The sequence below is a fragment of the Bidens hawaiensis genome, unplaced genomic scaffold (genome assembly GCF_021521415.1).
Source record: "Bidens hawaiensis isolate Kalapana, Puna unplaced genomic scaffold, B.hawaiensis_p1.1 tig00044352_1, whole genome shotgun sequence".
Classification (NCBI taxonomy): domain Eukaryota; kingdom Viridiplantae; phylum Streptophyta; class Magnoliopsida; order Asterales; family Asteraceae; genus Bidens; species Bidens hawaiensis.
In genome coordinates this window covers 129,172-146,647 of record NW_027505893.1, presented here as the reverse complement: position 1 = coordinate 146,647, position 17,476 = coordinate 129,172, and the positions used below count along the sequence as shown (strand labels likewise).

General features: G+C 34.3%; 1 protein-coding gene and 2 pseudogenes across 2 annotated transcripts; 2 read left to right on the top strand and 1 right to left on the bottom strand.

Annotated features, from left to right (window-relative positions):
- The first annotated feature begins 3,906 nt into the window (after positions 1-3,906).
- Positions 3,907-4,671, top strand: LOC143615802 (miraculin pseudogene; annotated as a pseudogene).
- A 1,278-nt stretch (positions 4,672-5,949) lies between these two features.
- LOC143615797 (binding partner of ACD11 1-like) lies at positions 5,950-8,413 on the top strand (annotated as a pseudogene). The gene is made up of 6 exons (XR_013150541.1): positions 5,950-6,131; positions 7,085-7,153; positions 7,233-7,336; positions 7,422-7,497; positions 7,568-7,651; positions 7,751-8,413. The product of XR_013150541.1 is annotated as a binding partner of ACD11 1-like (transcript).
- Positions 8,414-8,417: 4 nt separating this feature from the next.
- On the bottom strand, positions 8,418-12,181 carry LOC143615808 (uncharacterized). The gene is made up of 8 exons (XM_077088833.1): positions 11,488-12,181; positions 10,764-11,380; positions 9,707-9,877; positions 9,306-9,472; positions 9,028-9,156; positions 8,770-8,950; positions 8,641-8,685; positions 8,418-8,552 (listed from the first exon to the last, which is right to left on the bottom strand). The coding sequence occupies exons 1-8, from the start codon at positions 12,179-12,181 to the stop codon at positions 8,523-8,525; spliced, it is 2,034 nt and encodes a 677-aa protein (XP_076944948.1). The 3' UTR covers positions 8,418-8,522.
- Positions 12,182-17,476: the final 5,295 nt, after the last annotated feature.

Sequence of the window (17,476 nt, the reverse complement as noted above, 5' to 3'; positions counted from 1 at the left end):
ACCGTATATAATTTTCATTGCTATGTTTTAAGAATCGGGCGCGACAACACGACAACATGCCTGTCGTTTTACTTGCCCACTGGCAAACCGGATGACATCATAAATAATATCAAAGAAAATCTATAAATATTTTTATCTAACATAAAACAAAATACGAGTATCTTACGGTAGGCTTCATGGAAATTTATCGTAGTTAGAATATCACCGTTTCAATTCGTTTGTTTTGGCTCAAGCTTCTTGCTGGTTTTCATGTTTTAATGAAAATTGTCGTTCAAAATAGAAGAGAAAAAGATCACCGTTTTAGCTGAGACATAGCTTGCCCTAAATAATGTTTCGTAACTTTAAACGATCAATTACTTGTTACAACATAGTTGATGGTGGATTTAGATTGCAATAACCTCTACATCTTTTCTTTACAAAGGCCTAAGGTGATCCTTCATTGTTTAATTATAACAATAATATAAAAAAAATAAGTAAAATTTTACACGTCTAAAGTGTATGTACACTATTAAAAGAGTGTAGCATATAACGATTTTTTTAAAGTGTTTATCATAAACTTGTATTATTTTTATTGTTTGATTTAAGCTCAATAAATGAGGTTAAATCTAGTAAGATGTTATGAACCATTTAAGCCCAATCATATAGCCCATTTCAACAGCCCAATCTAATGATCCGACAAACTTTTGATGCGTGATATAAGCTGAATAAATGAAAGAAAAAAAGTTGAAAATTATGACGAATATGTGTGTTCTTCCTCCCGTATCTACTATGAGTTTCTAATTTCTCATCCCCTTCATACAAACATTATTGTCTCTACAAATAAAATCAATAGAAACTAATTCTATATCTATGTGTATTGGTGTTTAGTCGTGAAAATATCAATTCACAACATAAGAAGAAATGTATATTGAATGATTCCAAGAGATAAAATGAATCGTAGTTCATTTTATGGTCATTTATAGAATTGTGTAGAGATATAATTACAAGAATGTATACAACCAAGTTTTTATTAAGTATATAAAAATATTAACAAAGCTTCTCACTAATTAGTATGTATAAATGCCTATAAGTATAAACCACATATACATTTGTCTTGCATTGATTTGCTAAGGCAGAGGATAGATACCTTACCATCATCCTATGTTTTTTTAAAACTTTTGTATTTTTACTAGTTATTAGGGGAGACCTTGAGGAGAAATGTGGTGTCTGACCGGGCACATGTTATTCGGGGGCATGAAAATATTAAAAAAAATCAATATTATATATATATATATATATATTTAGAATATATGAACTTTTTTAAGACCATTATTTTAAAATACACATTCTAATATTATGATTTTGCTAATTATATTTATTACTATAACTTTAATCGTTATTTTAAAAAAAATAGTTTCACTATTTAGTTTGTTTAGACTTATAGAACATATTTTTTTCAGGCACGGTTGGTGTGCGTGAATTCTCAAAGCCGGCCCTGCTAGTTTTATATTTGTTTTACTAGCTATTTTAGATGTGAATTTTTCAATGTAATAATAAAATATTTTAAAGATCACAAATATCCGAAAGTACATATATTAAAAACTTAAATAACTCCATCATGTCCATGTTTTTGGCAAACTCTTTGAACTTAGTTTAATGGCAAAGTAATTCCAATATTAAATTTCGAAAAGGACAGAAAAAGTTGGTTAATTTTCTTAGAAATATTCTACCTGCCATGTACGATTTAATAAAAAGTTGGAAAATATTAACTAAACACGTTTAAATAGTTGGAAGTTTATGATGATTTATATAGTTGGTGAAAACTGAAAAGTAATACATCAATGTCGGTCGTTCATGAGCTTGATATCATATTTTAAAATCTTGGAATAAATGAGTTCGTGTCTAAAAATATACTGGTCATAAAAAAAGTCTGGGACTAGCTTTACTTATGAAGTTTAAGCAGTTCGTGACCCTAAACACATTTATTATTTAAATAATTTGTCTTTAATATATTTATAAACTAACCAAGAGCTGAATTTGAGATTTAGATATAGAGCTCAACATCAGCCGACTCTCACTCACGTAAGTTGAACGAGCCGGGCTTGAGCTTAGGCAAGCTTGGATTCGGTTCAGCTCGGAGCCTCGGCTCGTTTACACCCTATACGGATCCTGAAATTTGCTAAACACCCCTATTAATCTTTTGTCCTATAGAATATTCTCTTATCCACAAGCAACTCATCCAAAACATGTTCATAATATTTGAGATCAAACATTTATTATGAAGTCATCATCTCTCATGTTCACTTGTACTGTGAGATCTTTCTAGGGTTTATTACAAAAGATTGTAAACGAGTCAAACCAAACCGAGCAACACCTTGCCTATGTTCGTTCGTTTGGCTTTGGTTAGGGTTTCAATTTTCAATTTAAATTTAAATGCTAGAGTAAAAGATTAAAAAAAATGAAATAGTAAAACATATACAAATAAACATGAACGGATATACATAAACGAGCATTAATGAACACATTACTGAACATTCACAAACACAATTGAACCCGTTCAAGCTTTGTGTATGTTAGGTTATTTAATTATTTTAACGTAATTCCTTGTTCATGCTCATTCATTTTAGAATATGTGTAAACGAGCTACCCATCAAAAGATTCATAATATTTCGTAATTCGTAGAATGTTGTTATGTTCAATTCGTTTACAACCTTTAATTACCTCATCTAATAAATCAAGAACTATAAACCCCATAACAATCACAAATCCAAGTAACAAAAGATGAAAAATTCAAACAAATCCTAACAAGTAGCTTTGATACAATAAAAACAATAATTATGTTTCAAATATTATATTGTTATATTTTACAAGAAAAATTACAAGAACGTAAATACAAGAAACATACACGGACTTATTAACTGCTTCATGCCCTCGTGAACATGCTCCCAATTACTATATGCCACATCACAAGTTTCACAATCGACCACCTTTATTTTACTCCTAATTTAATATATTAGAAATTTAGAATGCATGCATGATTAATAAAGAGATTAACAATAATATTAATCCTAATTAACCTTTTTTTAATAAATAATTAAATAATTTATTATTAAGCGTCACACTTGTTATAGGGTACCATTCTTTTTATTTTGACAACGTGTGGAGCTAATTCCAATACCCGAGTGAATCAACCTTGAAATGGAATATTAACCGTCTATATTGATTTTGATGCTACAAACATGACTCATCAAGAAATACCATCCATAAGGTAGCCCACCATTGGAACAACCCAATGGCCAGCCAAATAAGACAATGGCTTTGGGCCTCCAATTTTATATGAGTGACTTTTTTTTTATTAAATACTTATCGATGGGTCACAAGTTAAAGTAAGGCCTATGTCATTATTGATCTTAATATTCATCCTTTTATGTAGAAAAAATAAAATAAAAATTAAGGACATAAGCTAATGGCGGCCGATGGTTAGAATCTTAGATTATTTTTAATTAGATTTTTTTTATAAATACAATTCGAAAGTTTGAGTCGGGTTAGTCTAAAAGGTTAAAGAAACAAAAAAAAATTAATTCCACATCAACTATAAAATTATTAGGTTATTATTGCCAGTTCCAAGCCCAAAAAGAAGAAGGGTTTACATCAAATGGATCTTTCAAAAAAGCCTCAACATTTTAGTTCGTTTTACGCCTCCACGAACGTTGAGACGACCCTGACATGAGACCTTAAGTCCCAAAACTTAACCACCATCATTTTGCCATCGGACCAGAAAGTCAACGATGGTATATACCTGTTCCCAATCAAAACTGTCTTATATCCTGACTTATGGTCCCACCAGATTCGATTATGAAAACTTTTTTTTTAATTAGTTATGTATGCATATACTGATATACCTAGCTATGCCTATATATATAGTGTCACATCTCTTGTATTCTTCATTCACTACAAACACAAAATGAAATTCAAGCTTATAATTCCATTTTTCTTATCCACACTTCTATCCTTCTTTTATGTAACATCCACCCAATCCATACAAGCCACCATTGTCGCCGCCACGACCACCACAACGCCTCTAGACTCTGACGGTCAAGAGGTCCAACCTAGTCTAAAATATTACATAGCCCCGGTCCAATCCAACAATACTGGTGGCGGACTATCTCTAGTCACAAGAGACAATTTTTGCCCGCCCTTTGTCGTTCAAGAAAACTCTCAACTCTCAAAAGGACTATCTATTCGGTTCATACCACTAGACAACAAACAAAACAACATATGTTTATCTAGTGATCTCAATATTTTGTTCAATGCCGCAACAATATGTGTCCAATCAACTGTATGGAAGCTAAGTAGTATTGGAGGTGGTGGTGGTGATATGGTAGCAGGACGGAGATATTATGTGAGAAGTGGTGGCGTTATAGGGCGGCCGGGGGTGGGCACGGTGAATAATTGGTTTAGGATTGAGAAGGTTGGTGACATAGGATACAAATTTGTGTTTTGTCCTAGTGTATGTAGCAGTTGTAAAGTTGTGTGTGGAGATGTTGGGGTTTATGAGGAAAAGGGAGAAAAATGGCTTGCTCTTGTTGACCAACCACTTGTTTTTACCTTAAAGAAGGCTTAATGTTCTAAAATCTATATGTTTCATGAATCATCCATATTTAGTTTATAGAGTTTGTAACATTTCATATAACTAATGCGTACCAAATAATAATTATTGTTAATGTTATAAATCGTTTTACTAGATAATATATATAACAAAAGTTCTTAATTGAGGTCGAGGTGTTCATGATTTTGGTGGCGTTGATGGCCGAAAGACAACTGTACATGCACCAATCGGCGGGTGTCCCAATGGTTGACTGTTATGTGCCTTATGTCCAATGCTTGATGCAAAACTACTATCGAGCCGATTGTTTCACTGGAAGCAGCCTCTCTATTCTAAAGGGTAGAGGTAAGGCTGTCTATATCTTACCCTCCTTAGACCCTACTATAGTTTTGCTATTAGTGGAATTTACCGAGTACAACGATGATGATGATAATGATGTGTTCATGATATGGTTTAAAAGTTAAAACTGGTCATTGGTGGCCTCTTTTATAATCGGTTGTTGATTTAGGAATTTTCAAACCGTACCAAACAAACTTATACTTAGAACTGGTCAGAAAAGGCCGAACCGGACCATAGAATTTTGGATTATGTGACTATTTTATCTTTAATATTTCAAGTTGACAAACACACATGATTTGTTTTGCTTAACAATAACAACACATGTCATCACTACTCTTTTACCACAAATGATCAATAAATCAAAACTGTAAAACTAAACCGAACCTAATCTGTTATCAATCGCTGCAAAGCCCCAATCGTTTATGTAATTTCCGATTAATGGTTTAGTTTTTATCTACAATGGTAGAAAACCATTACCAACGTTTAGCTTACGAGCTCGAGCCTTATAGAGCTTTGTGTAGTTTTACCTTTTTATAGCTCTTTTGGACTTAAAATGTTATATCGTATATACCCGTTTGACACTTCACAACCGAGCTCGGGCCAAGCATTGCCTCATTTAAGGTACTGCATGAGCTCGAGTCAAGTTAAGGCTCGTTTTAGGTTCTCTCAAAAAATATAAAAATAATTAAAAACGCATATAAACGATTCGAGCTCGAGCTTAGTCAAGCTTGGGTCGGCTTGTTTACACCCGTAAGCCCAAAAACGGACCCAACACTTGTTCAGTTCCATTAAAAATACATAAACTGTTTTCTAAAAAGAAATCAATAATCAGGTTCTCTCAAAATATATAAAATAATTAAAAACGTATATAAACGATCCGAGATCGAGCCCAGTCAAGCTCGGGTCAGCTTGTTTACACCCGTTAGCTCAAAAACGGACCCATCACTGGTTCAGTTCCATTAAAAATTTATAAAATACATACATAAAGTCATAAACTGTTTTTTTTTTTTTTTTAAATCGATAATCCAACATATTACTATTGCACATTTTTTTCATCACAGAAATTGGGAGAGGATGATATTGACAGAGGCAACCGAAGTTTTCGCGGGAACCACTTTTGATGTCTTATCTTTTTTTTTTTTATCATATCCCATCCGCCACAAGCAAACACCTTTGTCTTCTTTGAGACCCAAATCTTCAAATATCAGTATGTATATATTTCATCATATTAAATTCTTGATTTTATTCATACCCAACATCTTGTCATATATTGAATTTGTATAGGAATTGCTAATGTATTTGTTAAATTTCTTGTTTTTTTTGTTGTGATTATGACATTATGTAATGTTTGTAAAGAACTAAAGAAGAATAATGGATTAGGGTGGTTGTATTGATTTTGGTGGTTGAACAAATTTAAATATGTTATTGGTATTTTGAACTTTCCGGAAGTAAGTTCGGTCCGGGTTATGATCACGATTCACGGGTCACAAATTTCGTCCCGACTCATTCGCTGAGGCTAGAGGTGTGCGTGGTGCGGTTCAGTGCGGTTTTTGGTTAAAACCGAACCGAAAACCAAAACTTCGGTTTTTGGAGTATTTGTAACCGTTCGTTTCGGTTTTTTTCGGTTTTGGATCTTCGGTTTTCATTTTGGTTTCAGCTTTTTGGGTTTTTGTCATTTGATCATGTAAATTTTAGGTCAAAATTTTTTTTTCAAAAAATAATTAATTTAAGTATAAATAATTTTGTTAATTGTAAGATAATAGACTATTAAACATTTTACCTAAAATATTCGAGTTACATGTATATTAAATTCTTATAAAAAACTTAATATAAAATATAAAAATGCAAACATTTAGGAGTTCGGTTCGGTTTGGTTTTTTTCGGTTTTTATTATATGCAAAACCAAAACCGAACCGTTAGTTCGGTTTTTACAAAAACACAAAACCAAACCGTCGGTTTTTGTTTCGGTTCGGTTTTTCAGTTCCAAATTGTTTTTTTCGGTTACTTGCAACCCCCTAGTTGAGGCACTTTCAAAATGTTGGCTAAGAAGCATGATCCTAAACATAAACTTTCTTATATAAAAGAAAATAAAACATGTTATTTTTGAATGTGGAAATGCTTTAAGAATACATGGTTGAACATGTTCATTTTTGATATCAGGAAATGATGGCTGCAACTGAACCAAAAGCTGAAACAAACGTTCCTCCGACAACCGCCAATGTTTCCGAAGTGAGAACCTAACTTACTTTATTCTTTTATTCGTTTAGTAATTGTTACTTATAATGTTATCAAGATCTAGAATCGACAGACAAAAACAGTGAAAGTGAGTAATGTCTCAAACGGGGTCACCGAGAAGGATATCCGAGAATTCTTCTCGTTTTCCGGAAATATCTATTATATTGAAATGAAAAGGTTTGAGTTACATATATATTCTCTTGTTCACTTCAATATGTAACTGTTTAATTAGTCCTTTGAGTTTAAACGGTTAACCGTGCAGTGAAAGTGAAACCACCCAACACGCGTTTGTCACCTTCGTGGAACCACAAGGAGCAAATACAGCACTTCTATTAACCGTAGGTTAACTTATAATTGTTTAACTAGTTTTAGTACGGCCGTCCTAATCTGTTCTAACAACCTTTACAGGGAGCCAAAATTGGAGATCTGTCGGTTTCACTAAGCCCGGTTGAGAATTACCAACTGCCTGCGGGGGCTACTCCATATACACCGGTCAGTACATAACCGCCTTATGTATGCCAGTCAAGATTCGTTTGTGTTATTATTATTAGTCATCGAATGTATTCATAATTGGATTTTACTTGGGAGCAGACCGACACCGAATTTGGACGAAAAGCAGAAGAAGTTGTAAGCACCATGCTAGCAAAGGGTTACATTTTGGGAAAAGACGCGCTACAAAAAGCAAAGTCATTTGATGAAAAACACCAGATCTCATCAAACGCGTCTGCTACTGCGGTTTCCATTGATAAAAAAATGGGGTTGACCGATAAGATAAACACTGGGACAGCTGCTGTGAATGAAAAGATGAAAGAAGTGGATAACCGTTACCAAGTATCCGAAAAAACAAAAACTGCTGTTGCTGTAGCTGAGCAGAAGGCGGGTGAATATGTGTCTAATGGAGCTGTGTGGATCGCGGGTGCGTTTGCTGCGGTTGCAAAGACAGCTGAAGGTGTCCAGTCCAAAACTAAAGAGAAGGTTCAAGAAGCGGAAGAGGGGTCAAAGACTAATGAAAAGGTTCAGAAAGCTGAGGGTTCAAATAAAGACTCTCCCGCGACCCCTGTCAAGTCATCCGATGAAAAACAACAAGCTTCCAAATAAATTAAGATCCGGTCTATATAACAAAGATAAGATATGAAATTTTTTTATATGCAAATCTAGAAGGTGATATCCTTTTTACTATAGGAAGCTTACAACAGAGGATGTAAAAATGGTAATATACTAATATCTACCTTTACTGTTTTAGTGTGGATAAATGTATAGCTTTTGTAACTATGTTAACAAAATATAATACCTTTTGTAACCATGCTCTACTTATTCAAAAGTGGGATAACTTTTATAAACGCCCATCTTCCGGTATGTATTATCATATGTACTGAACCAACCACTCCAGAGACTGTCAACGTACAATTACAATATTAGCTTTATGATTGTCATAATATATGAATTAGTACATGTAAACAGTATGGTTTGAAAGCTATTACCTTTATGCAGTCAGGTATGTCCTTATCATTTGACCCATTGTGAATCTGAAAATGCAAAACACAAAAAGTTGGATTAATGGTTAGATACTTAGATGGCTAGATTTCGGTTGTTTTATAACAGTTTTGTACCCATGCAATTTGTTGGAGAGAAGATTGTCCTTTTCCTGCTAAACATGCTAAGCTGACCAAACTGGCTGCTACGGTTGAAGGCCAGTAGCATAATTGTTCATGGCCAAGTAGTGCAAGCACTGCAAGATATTTGGCTGTTTTATCTACGCCTTCATCAGATCTTGCAGCTTTCAGATAGAACCTTTAAGCGTGACAATGTAATGGAAAGTTAGTAGATTTACAGTTTACGTGATTGATGTTTTTGAGATTATTGTTTACCATAAGAAATTGTAGATGGTTGGTAAATAGCATTGGAAGTTGAGGACTTCCTGGACCAGCCATTCCATTGCAACAACTTCTGATCTGCTGTATTCATTACGTCCTACATTGAATAGCGTTTGCTGAATGCTGCAGTAATTACAATACAATGAAATCTCATTAGGAAATAAAATACATAAGTAGTTTCAGACTTTCAGATCATGTTTACTATGAGCTGAAAGCTTGCAAAAGACGGAAAATGCATGTTATCCGATAACGATAAAAGGGAAAAATCAGACCTGTTGTAGGGCTGGTTTTCTTCAATCCTCGTAGCAAGTGTGAGACAAGCAATGCCAGCAATTTCAAGCTCCATTTGGCTTCTGAAGTATCCTTTGCTCAAAAACCGGTCGAAAAGGTTGACACCTAGGAACATGGTTTCTTTCTGGAGGTCCTTGTTAGCTGATTGCTGCTTTTAAAAAAATTTCCAAGTAGGATTAATAAAAAATTAACCTCCAATTAGCAGTGCACTTGTTCTAGTGAATGTTTTAACTTATACTGTATAACTAATCTTTTAGTGCACTAAGCATTCTGGTAACTTTGAGAGATATAAGAATTCACAAAGTGCATGCAACAACTAATAATTAATGATCTAATGAAAACTTAAGAGAACAATTTACATCATAAAGCGGTTATAACGAACCTCCATTATCCAATGCACCATCTGCAGCCTTTGCTGCACAACCAAATCCCCATACTCCTTCATCACACAGTATTCCTCAGCATAGTCGTGTAGATACACTTGCCTCCTCTCTCTTCTCTTCATCATTTGGTAGCTTTCTTCGTGTTCTTCATCTTCAGGTCTTAACAATTTCTAAACATGATAAATTAAAACAAGTTATATCTACCATTAATCCATTTTAATAGTAAGTTATCCAGTAAACAACTGCAAAGCTCATCAAACATCTCAATGTTACAAAAGACACCAAAAAAATGATACAATAGAACGAACCAAGAAATTTACATATGAATGACTAACTACAGCAATCGAATCATTGAGTACTTAAGAATCCTAATTCTCAAATCAGACCGTTAACGAGCGGCTAACAAACTCTCTTTGGAACTTGGCACAAGCAGTCCCTCAAGTATAAGAACCAAGTCAAAAGCCATCCAAAGTTTACTTCACTACTTAAAACAACTTTCACTTAATGACACATTAGACCTTAAACTTCCTGTTGACTACGTTGACTTTCTTCAATTTTGACTTTTACTTATAAGCACTTATTATCTATCAAGAGCAATGACATCTATATAGCTAATTGATACTACAATAAATAAAACTAAGATTATCACAATAGAGTACAACTTCTGAAAGGCAATATACATCTTCACATAACAACAATTAACAAACTACTATTTCCAAACTCATATAATCACTTACAGTAATCCTATTTAGAAGGTTCATAGTAATCCAGCATGCTTATTATCTATTAAGAGCAGTAACATACATACAAACATTTAACTGATAATACTAAAAATTAAACTAACACTTTATTGTAATCGTTTTGAGTTTAATGAGATATGATGTTCGTTCAACTAACACTATAACAAAATAGTACAACTTCCAAACCGCAATATACATCTCCACATAGCAACAATTAACAAACTACTATTTCCAAACTCATCCAACAATTAATGATAATCTAGCAACCTAATTATATACAAACAATGTAACTAATGCAAAAGGCATAACCACTTACAATAACTCTATCAGAAGCTTCATTATAACTCTGTTCCAAAACGACTACTGTAGAAAACTCTGACTTGCAAAACTTCTGACGGTAAATTAAAAACAGCTGAAACGTCTGTGACGGAACCGGATCACCAACCGACCGTTCTGAAAACTGACTACCGGAATCGTACCACGACAATGTAGCGAAATCAGATGAAAACTCAACCTCAGAACTCTCCATAACCGCATCCGTACAACCGGCCGAAGAGTAATCACTCTCTTCATCAAATGAAAACTGTTCTGAACAGGTTAAATCAATGTCAGTTAACTTCAGCTTTGACTCTCCACAACTATCCAATTCAATTTCGTTATCGTTGACTGTTTTATTTGTTACTGATTGACTGTCATTGAAACACGACGCCGTTAGTTTCGGTTGAGGCGAGTCACGTCTAGAAGTAACAGAAACTGAAACCGAAACGGCGTCGTTATCTCCTCCATGTTGACTTTCGTTGACCGCTGCTGCTTCTGATAATAAATTGAAACACGACGTCGTTTTGAATTTAGTTTCAGGAGAAGAACAAACGGAGACAGAAACGGCTTCGTTATATCCTCCGTGTTGACCGTCATTGACCACTGCTGTATCATCTGATAATAATAATTCAAAGCACAACGTCGTTAACGTTAATTTCGCTTCAGGTGATTCACGTTTAGAATTAACTGTATTACTGTAATTGAAACAACGTCGTAATTACCTCCGGTTTGACTTTCGTTGACCGCTGCAGCATCTGAAAATAATTCAAAACACGACGTCGTATCGAATTTCAAATCACGTTTAGAAGAAACTGAACCTGAAACGACGTCGTTATCTCCTCCGTTTTGACCGTCATTAAACGCTGCTGCGTATGATAATAATTCACACGACGTCTTTTCGAATTTAAAATGACGTTTAGAATTAACCGTACCTGAAACGACGTCGTTATCGTTATCTCGTCCATTAATAAACCGTTTCTGAATAACCGAACACTCAGAACTCTCATTTCCGGCTTCATTATTATTAACCACTGCATCCGCTAACACTTCAAAACACGACGTCGTTTCGTACTTCACTCCACGTCTAAAACTAACCGAACCTAAAACGACGTCGTTATTCGAGCTTGAATTATTACACAATTGATCCACACACGATGACGATTCCGATACCTCAACGGCTTCCTTCGCGTTACACGACTTATTATTAATCCTCCGAAACTCACCGGATTCCGCAAAGCTTCGTTTCTTCAGCGGTTTATTGTTTGTGGACAGTACAATGGACGAATCGGACGAAAACGTGACTTCTCGAGTCAAATTCGAAGACGAATCGACGTCGTATTGAGTGAGGTTAGGTATGAATAGAGGTGAATAATGTGTGCGTTTCCGGCGAGGTAGGTTTGATCTGAGCTTCTTCATTGCGAATAGAATAATAATAATAATGAGTGGATTTAAGTTCTAGATCTGGTTTTTTATAAAACTGATGATATCATATTGAAGTGTGTTTTGAAGGATAGAGTGAGTGTTTGTGTGTGTGAAATGAAAGCAGTTAAGACGTTAGCAATGGAGGTGGTGTAGTGTAAGTGGTGACAGTGGAGAAGAGGATGAACGGGTGGTTTTTGTGTGGGGTCCACTCGGCATAACTGTTTTCACGTAAACCGAACCAACTTTCAAGTTTCAAACAGTTTTTATTATTATTATTATTAGCGTGGTTATGATTTATGAATGATTTAATATGATGATATGATCAATATTCAATATTCAATAGTATTTTGATTTGTGTTTAAATTTTAAAAGTAGTTTTATTGATAACTTAAAAAATCGGTATTTTATTTTTGATGGATTGAGCTAAAAAATGGTATAACCGATTGAATTGGGTTATACCGGAAGGTTCATCGTGTTAATTAGTTTAACTTATAATTCTCTATAAATGCAGCTTCAACTCCAAAAATAATCCAAAAGTAAATAATTCCATAACAAAAAATAATCCAAAGGTTAATCTATAAAAGCACTCAATTTTGTAAAAGATAGTTCTAAAGTTTACACGTTTAAACATTAATTGTTGGGTTAAAAGTAATTTTGAAAAAATATGGGCCGCAAATATTAAAAATTTCTCGTACTTAAAGCCGATTTGCCGGTAAAAACCGGTATTTTAGAACAAAACCGCCGGTACGATGTTCTAGCAAACCGGCCAAATATACCGAGCTCGAAATACCGGCTCGCGGTGCGATATCCAGTTCAACCGGCCGGTTTGAACTTGTTTTTAAAACATTGCTTAAATGTATGTTTGAGATTGAATTTGAAAACAATTTTGTGACGTGTTGATTCTTTTTCAAACATTACTAAGTTAAAAAAATTGTTTGACAATTACATAAATCTTTCTTATTTTATCTTGGCATAGGTTATTCCTACACCATATAGGTTATTTTGGCACCATGTGTGCATATACAGCTCGTATAGGAGCTATAAAAGCTGTATAGGTGCAAAAATTTATCATTATATGTTGGAGAGTGTCTGGTGTTTGAAGCTTATACGACTCGTACATGGGCTATGCGACCCGTATGGACTGAAAAAGTTGTCATCCGTACATTAGTTAGTCATGTGAGGGCTATACGACTCGTATAGTCCCTATACGAACCGTATATAATAGCTAACACACCATGAGGGTGGTGTTTAAATATAACAACCCTTTATCTTTTTAAAATGGTTAAAAGGTTGTTTTCTAAAAAGGCTTTAAGTCTTGGCTTTTCAAAATGGTTTTTGAAAAATTCATTGAGTTAATAAGTTGTTTTATAACTCAATCACAAACATGTTATTAAATAGTGAAATAAATGGTACTGGTTTTATTTTCAATCAAATTTGTATAAGAGATTAGAAATGAAAAAAAGGATTATTATTGTTGGATTCGGATACAATGGAGTTTGTATTCCTCCGACATTGGCTGGAGAAAAATTGTGTTTGTTGTTCAAAAAACTTGCAGCTCGTAGCTCGTTCGATAAAAGCTCGAATAAAGTTAACTAAAAAAACTTGATTTCAAATTACAGGAGTCAAGCTAACTCACTTTTGTAACCGAGCCGATGCTCGGCTCGGCTCATTGGCTTGTTTAACTTCAAGCTCGAGTTGAACCGAGTTGTCTCGTTTAATTTCAAGCTCAAGCTCGAAACCACACTGGCTTAACTCAGCTCAACTCGTTTACAACCCTCACAGGTCGATTAAAGGAAGTTACATCAAAATTTAGCAAAAGTGTAAACATGTATTCATGCAAGAATGATAAGCATGCTTTCGTCCACACCAACTATTTTTATTATGGAAAAATTTACCCATTATATATTAGAAACTTGTTTTACTTATTACCCGACTAGAAGGTTTATGAAGAGAAACTAAGGGGTTGTTTGGTTCATTCAGATCTGAATGAGTCAGATCTGAATGAACTTCTGTCCCATTCAGCAACAACAATGAGTCTAAATGATTTAGACCTAATTTTAACCATTCAGATGTTTTTCTGTTTGGAAGCAAACAGTCTGAAGTCTAAATGAATCAGATGTTTACATCTGAATGGTTCCATTCAGATGTAAACAAAGAACCATTCAGATGTAAACAAACAGCCCCTAAAACTGCACGGTATTCACTTCAAACTCCTAGATGAAAGTAGCCACATAAACCCGTATACAGTTATGCACACACCTTTGTTATTATATCGCTCGGTCCCTTTCTTCATCGCAACTTTGATCATATTGTTAGCCAAATAACGCGTAGTACATAAACAATTTGTGGACCGTTAAATATTGCGGCCTAAAGCTAGGGCTTTGGAAAGGAATCAAGGATCGACCCTGCACATATTGGTTTAAGTGATATCTACGTTATAACTCTTTTTTTCTAATGATCACTTCTATATTTTTACCTTTTGTCCTCTTTGACAAATATTTATGAAATTAAAAAAGTAAACATTGATACATCAACTCAACCTCACAAAACTTGACTGTTATCTTCTGTTTTTTTGTTAACAACAATTTTTATTAAAACAGAAAAAGCCAAAACCATTCCTACGAAGACGATAACAAAGGTTGACACCAAGAACAGATTCTGAAACGGGTTACATTACCAAAGATTTCCACCTATCTCAATATATATTAATACATCTCGCATTATTTTTAATCCACAAGAAACTCAAAACATTTATGTCTTCAAGCACTTTAACAATCTTCATTGGCTTGTTTTCGAAAATGCACTCGTTTCTAATCTTCCATAAGCACCAAATAGCCACCGTAACAATGGAATAGACCAGTTTTCTTTTATGCCCGATGTCCGGAATCTGTTTGACAACCTCAATTAAATATTGGGCTTCTTTAACCATAAAAATGGTTGAATACTGCACCACTTTTCAATTCTTTGCCACACCACAGTTGTGACATAGCAAGATGTGAAAATATGGTCCACTGAATCCTCTGCCGCAAAACAATTACTACATATATCCAGACCAAAAAGGAATTTTCTTTTTATCATATTATCGCTTGTTGGAAGGCGGTTCTGAAGGGCCCACCAACAATCGTGTTCACCTTCATCAGAACCCAATTATTCCATTTTAAGGTACTCTTTAGTCATGGAGGATCAATTCTGTATAAACTTCTTCATGGAAGCAACTAAGAATGTCCCTGAAGCATCACCACCCACACCCAGTTGTCTTCCCCACCCTTAAAAAACTAAATAATAAAGAAAATCTAACAATGTCATTAGTTTGGTTACCGCTTCCCCAAACAGGGGCTGAATTTTCCGATTCCATTTTATCAACTAACTCCCATCATTAACTTTAACATGATCAACCGCCACACATTACTTCACCCCTTCTAACAAGAACAAAGTAGAGAACTGGTTTTTCAAAGTATCATCGATTAACCAAACATCCAATCAAAACCGAACATTAGACCCATTACCCACGTGCCTTTTAATAGTTCCAGTTAACGAAGCCTGAGCGGTTGCCAATGATTTCTCAATCTTGACAATTCTATCCCATGTGCCATTTAATCGTTTGTTGTGGGGAATAGACGGCCAAGATCTAGACGTGTTTTGAATAGCCATTATAACCTCTTTCAAAAGACTATATTTTTCCACTTTAAAACGCCACAACCATTATGACAAAAGGGCTAAATTTGACTCTTTGAGCGGACACAAACCCAACCCCCAATCTTCTTTAGCCGAAGTTACTTCATTCCAAGCAACCCCAATAAATTTTCATCTTGTCCTTATTTCCTCCCCAAAAAATTCTCTTTAGTTTAGCCTTTAAGATCTCTAAAATTTTAATTGGGGGCATGGTAAAAAAAAGTAATAAGTTAACTGTTATCTACTTGTCTTATAGATTTATTTGTTTCAATTAAATCTGGCAAGAGTATTTACCTTTTTTTTTTTGAATGACCAACTAAGTAACGCCGGATACTCCGTACGTGGCCACCATTGGCTAAAGGTAGCCCGAGCCGGCCACTAGTCCGGACGGACGGAGCCCCTAGCGGTCCACCTATTGAGGGATTCGCCGGAAAAAACCCGACCCCGACGCCCGCCAAATGGCACGACAACGAGGAGCCGGTAAAACCGGGTGAGATCAGGACTCGAACCCTGGCAAGTTAAAGTCATATCTCATATCTCTCAAATAAATTGGTGATAGTGAGGTTTGAACCCCTACCTCTCACTTGTAAAGTGAGTGCTCTACCATTAAGCCACATCCAATTTATGCAAGAGTATTTACCTAAATGGGTGTGGAGGAAATTTTATTTATCAAAATAAGTGATTTTAAAAGTATTTATTAAATTAGGTTTTTTTTCTCTTTCTTTGATTTATATAATATTTTATATTCCATTTCCTTGTACTTTTTTCAAACAAATTTACTGGGTTGCATTTTCATCTCATGAAATCGCCTGTGAAATGTGTTTAAATTCACTTTTCTAATATTAATAACTTCTTTAATATTTTTGAATCACGCAATAAAACCATAAATCATTTTGGTTGCTCGGTAATATGATATTTTTAATTCATTTTATTAATACTTAACGACCGTTGCTTTTATTTTTTTAATCAAAACATTTTTTTATGGCTACGTATTATAATCAAACCATATTTTTTTCTAAACGATCAACCAAATCGATTTATTCATATTCACACAACATTTTAAGAAGCTAGTAGCATCAAGTATAAACACATATGAAATAAAAAGCTATCCCCTAACGACTACCACCCAATTACACCCTTACAACGAGTTAAATTAAAAACACATTTCTCCATTTCCACGTTAGCCTTAACCATTTTACCCGATTATTAACCCATAAAAAGCTTAGTGCTTTAATCTCATCGATTACACCGGCCACGTATAATCAAACCATATTAAATAGAACTAAATAAAACCATCTAAATAAACTCCAAAAATAAAAATACTTTATTTTACTCCAAAAATAAAGTTATAAACCATACCGAATCAAATAAAAACCGACGCTACAAATATTAAGAAATAGTTATTTCTTTCACACAGATACGTTTAAATGTGTTATGTTTCTGAATTATGATATTTTTTTTACATAATCAAAACTTGTTACTAAATCCAACATGCGATTTTGAAACCAGCTATTGAACTTGAATAACTAAAACCAGCTATTGAACGTGAAATATCGATCCAAGTTGCGATTGAACATGAATAAAGATCGGAACCTATGATTGGAATAATGGTTTTGG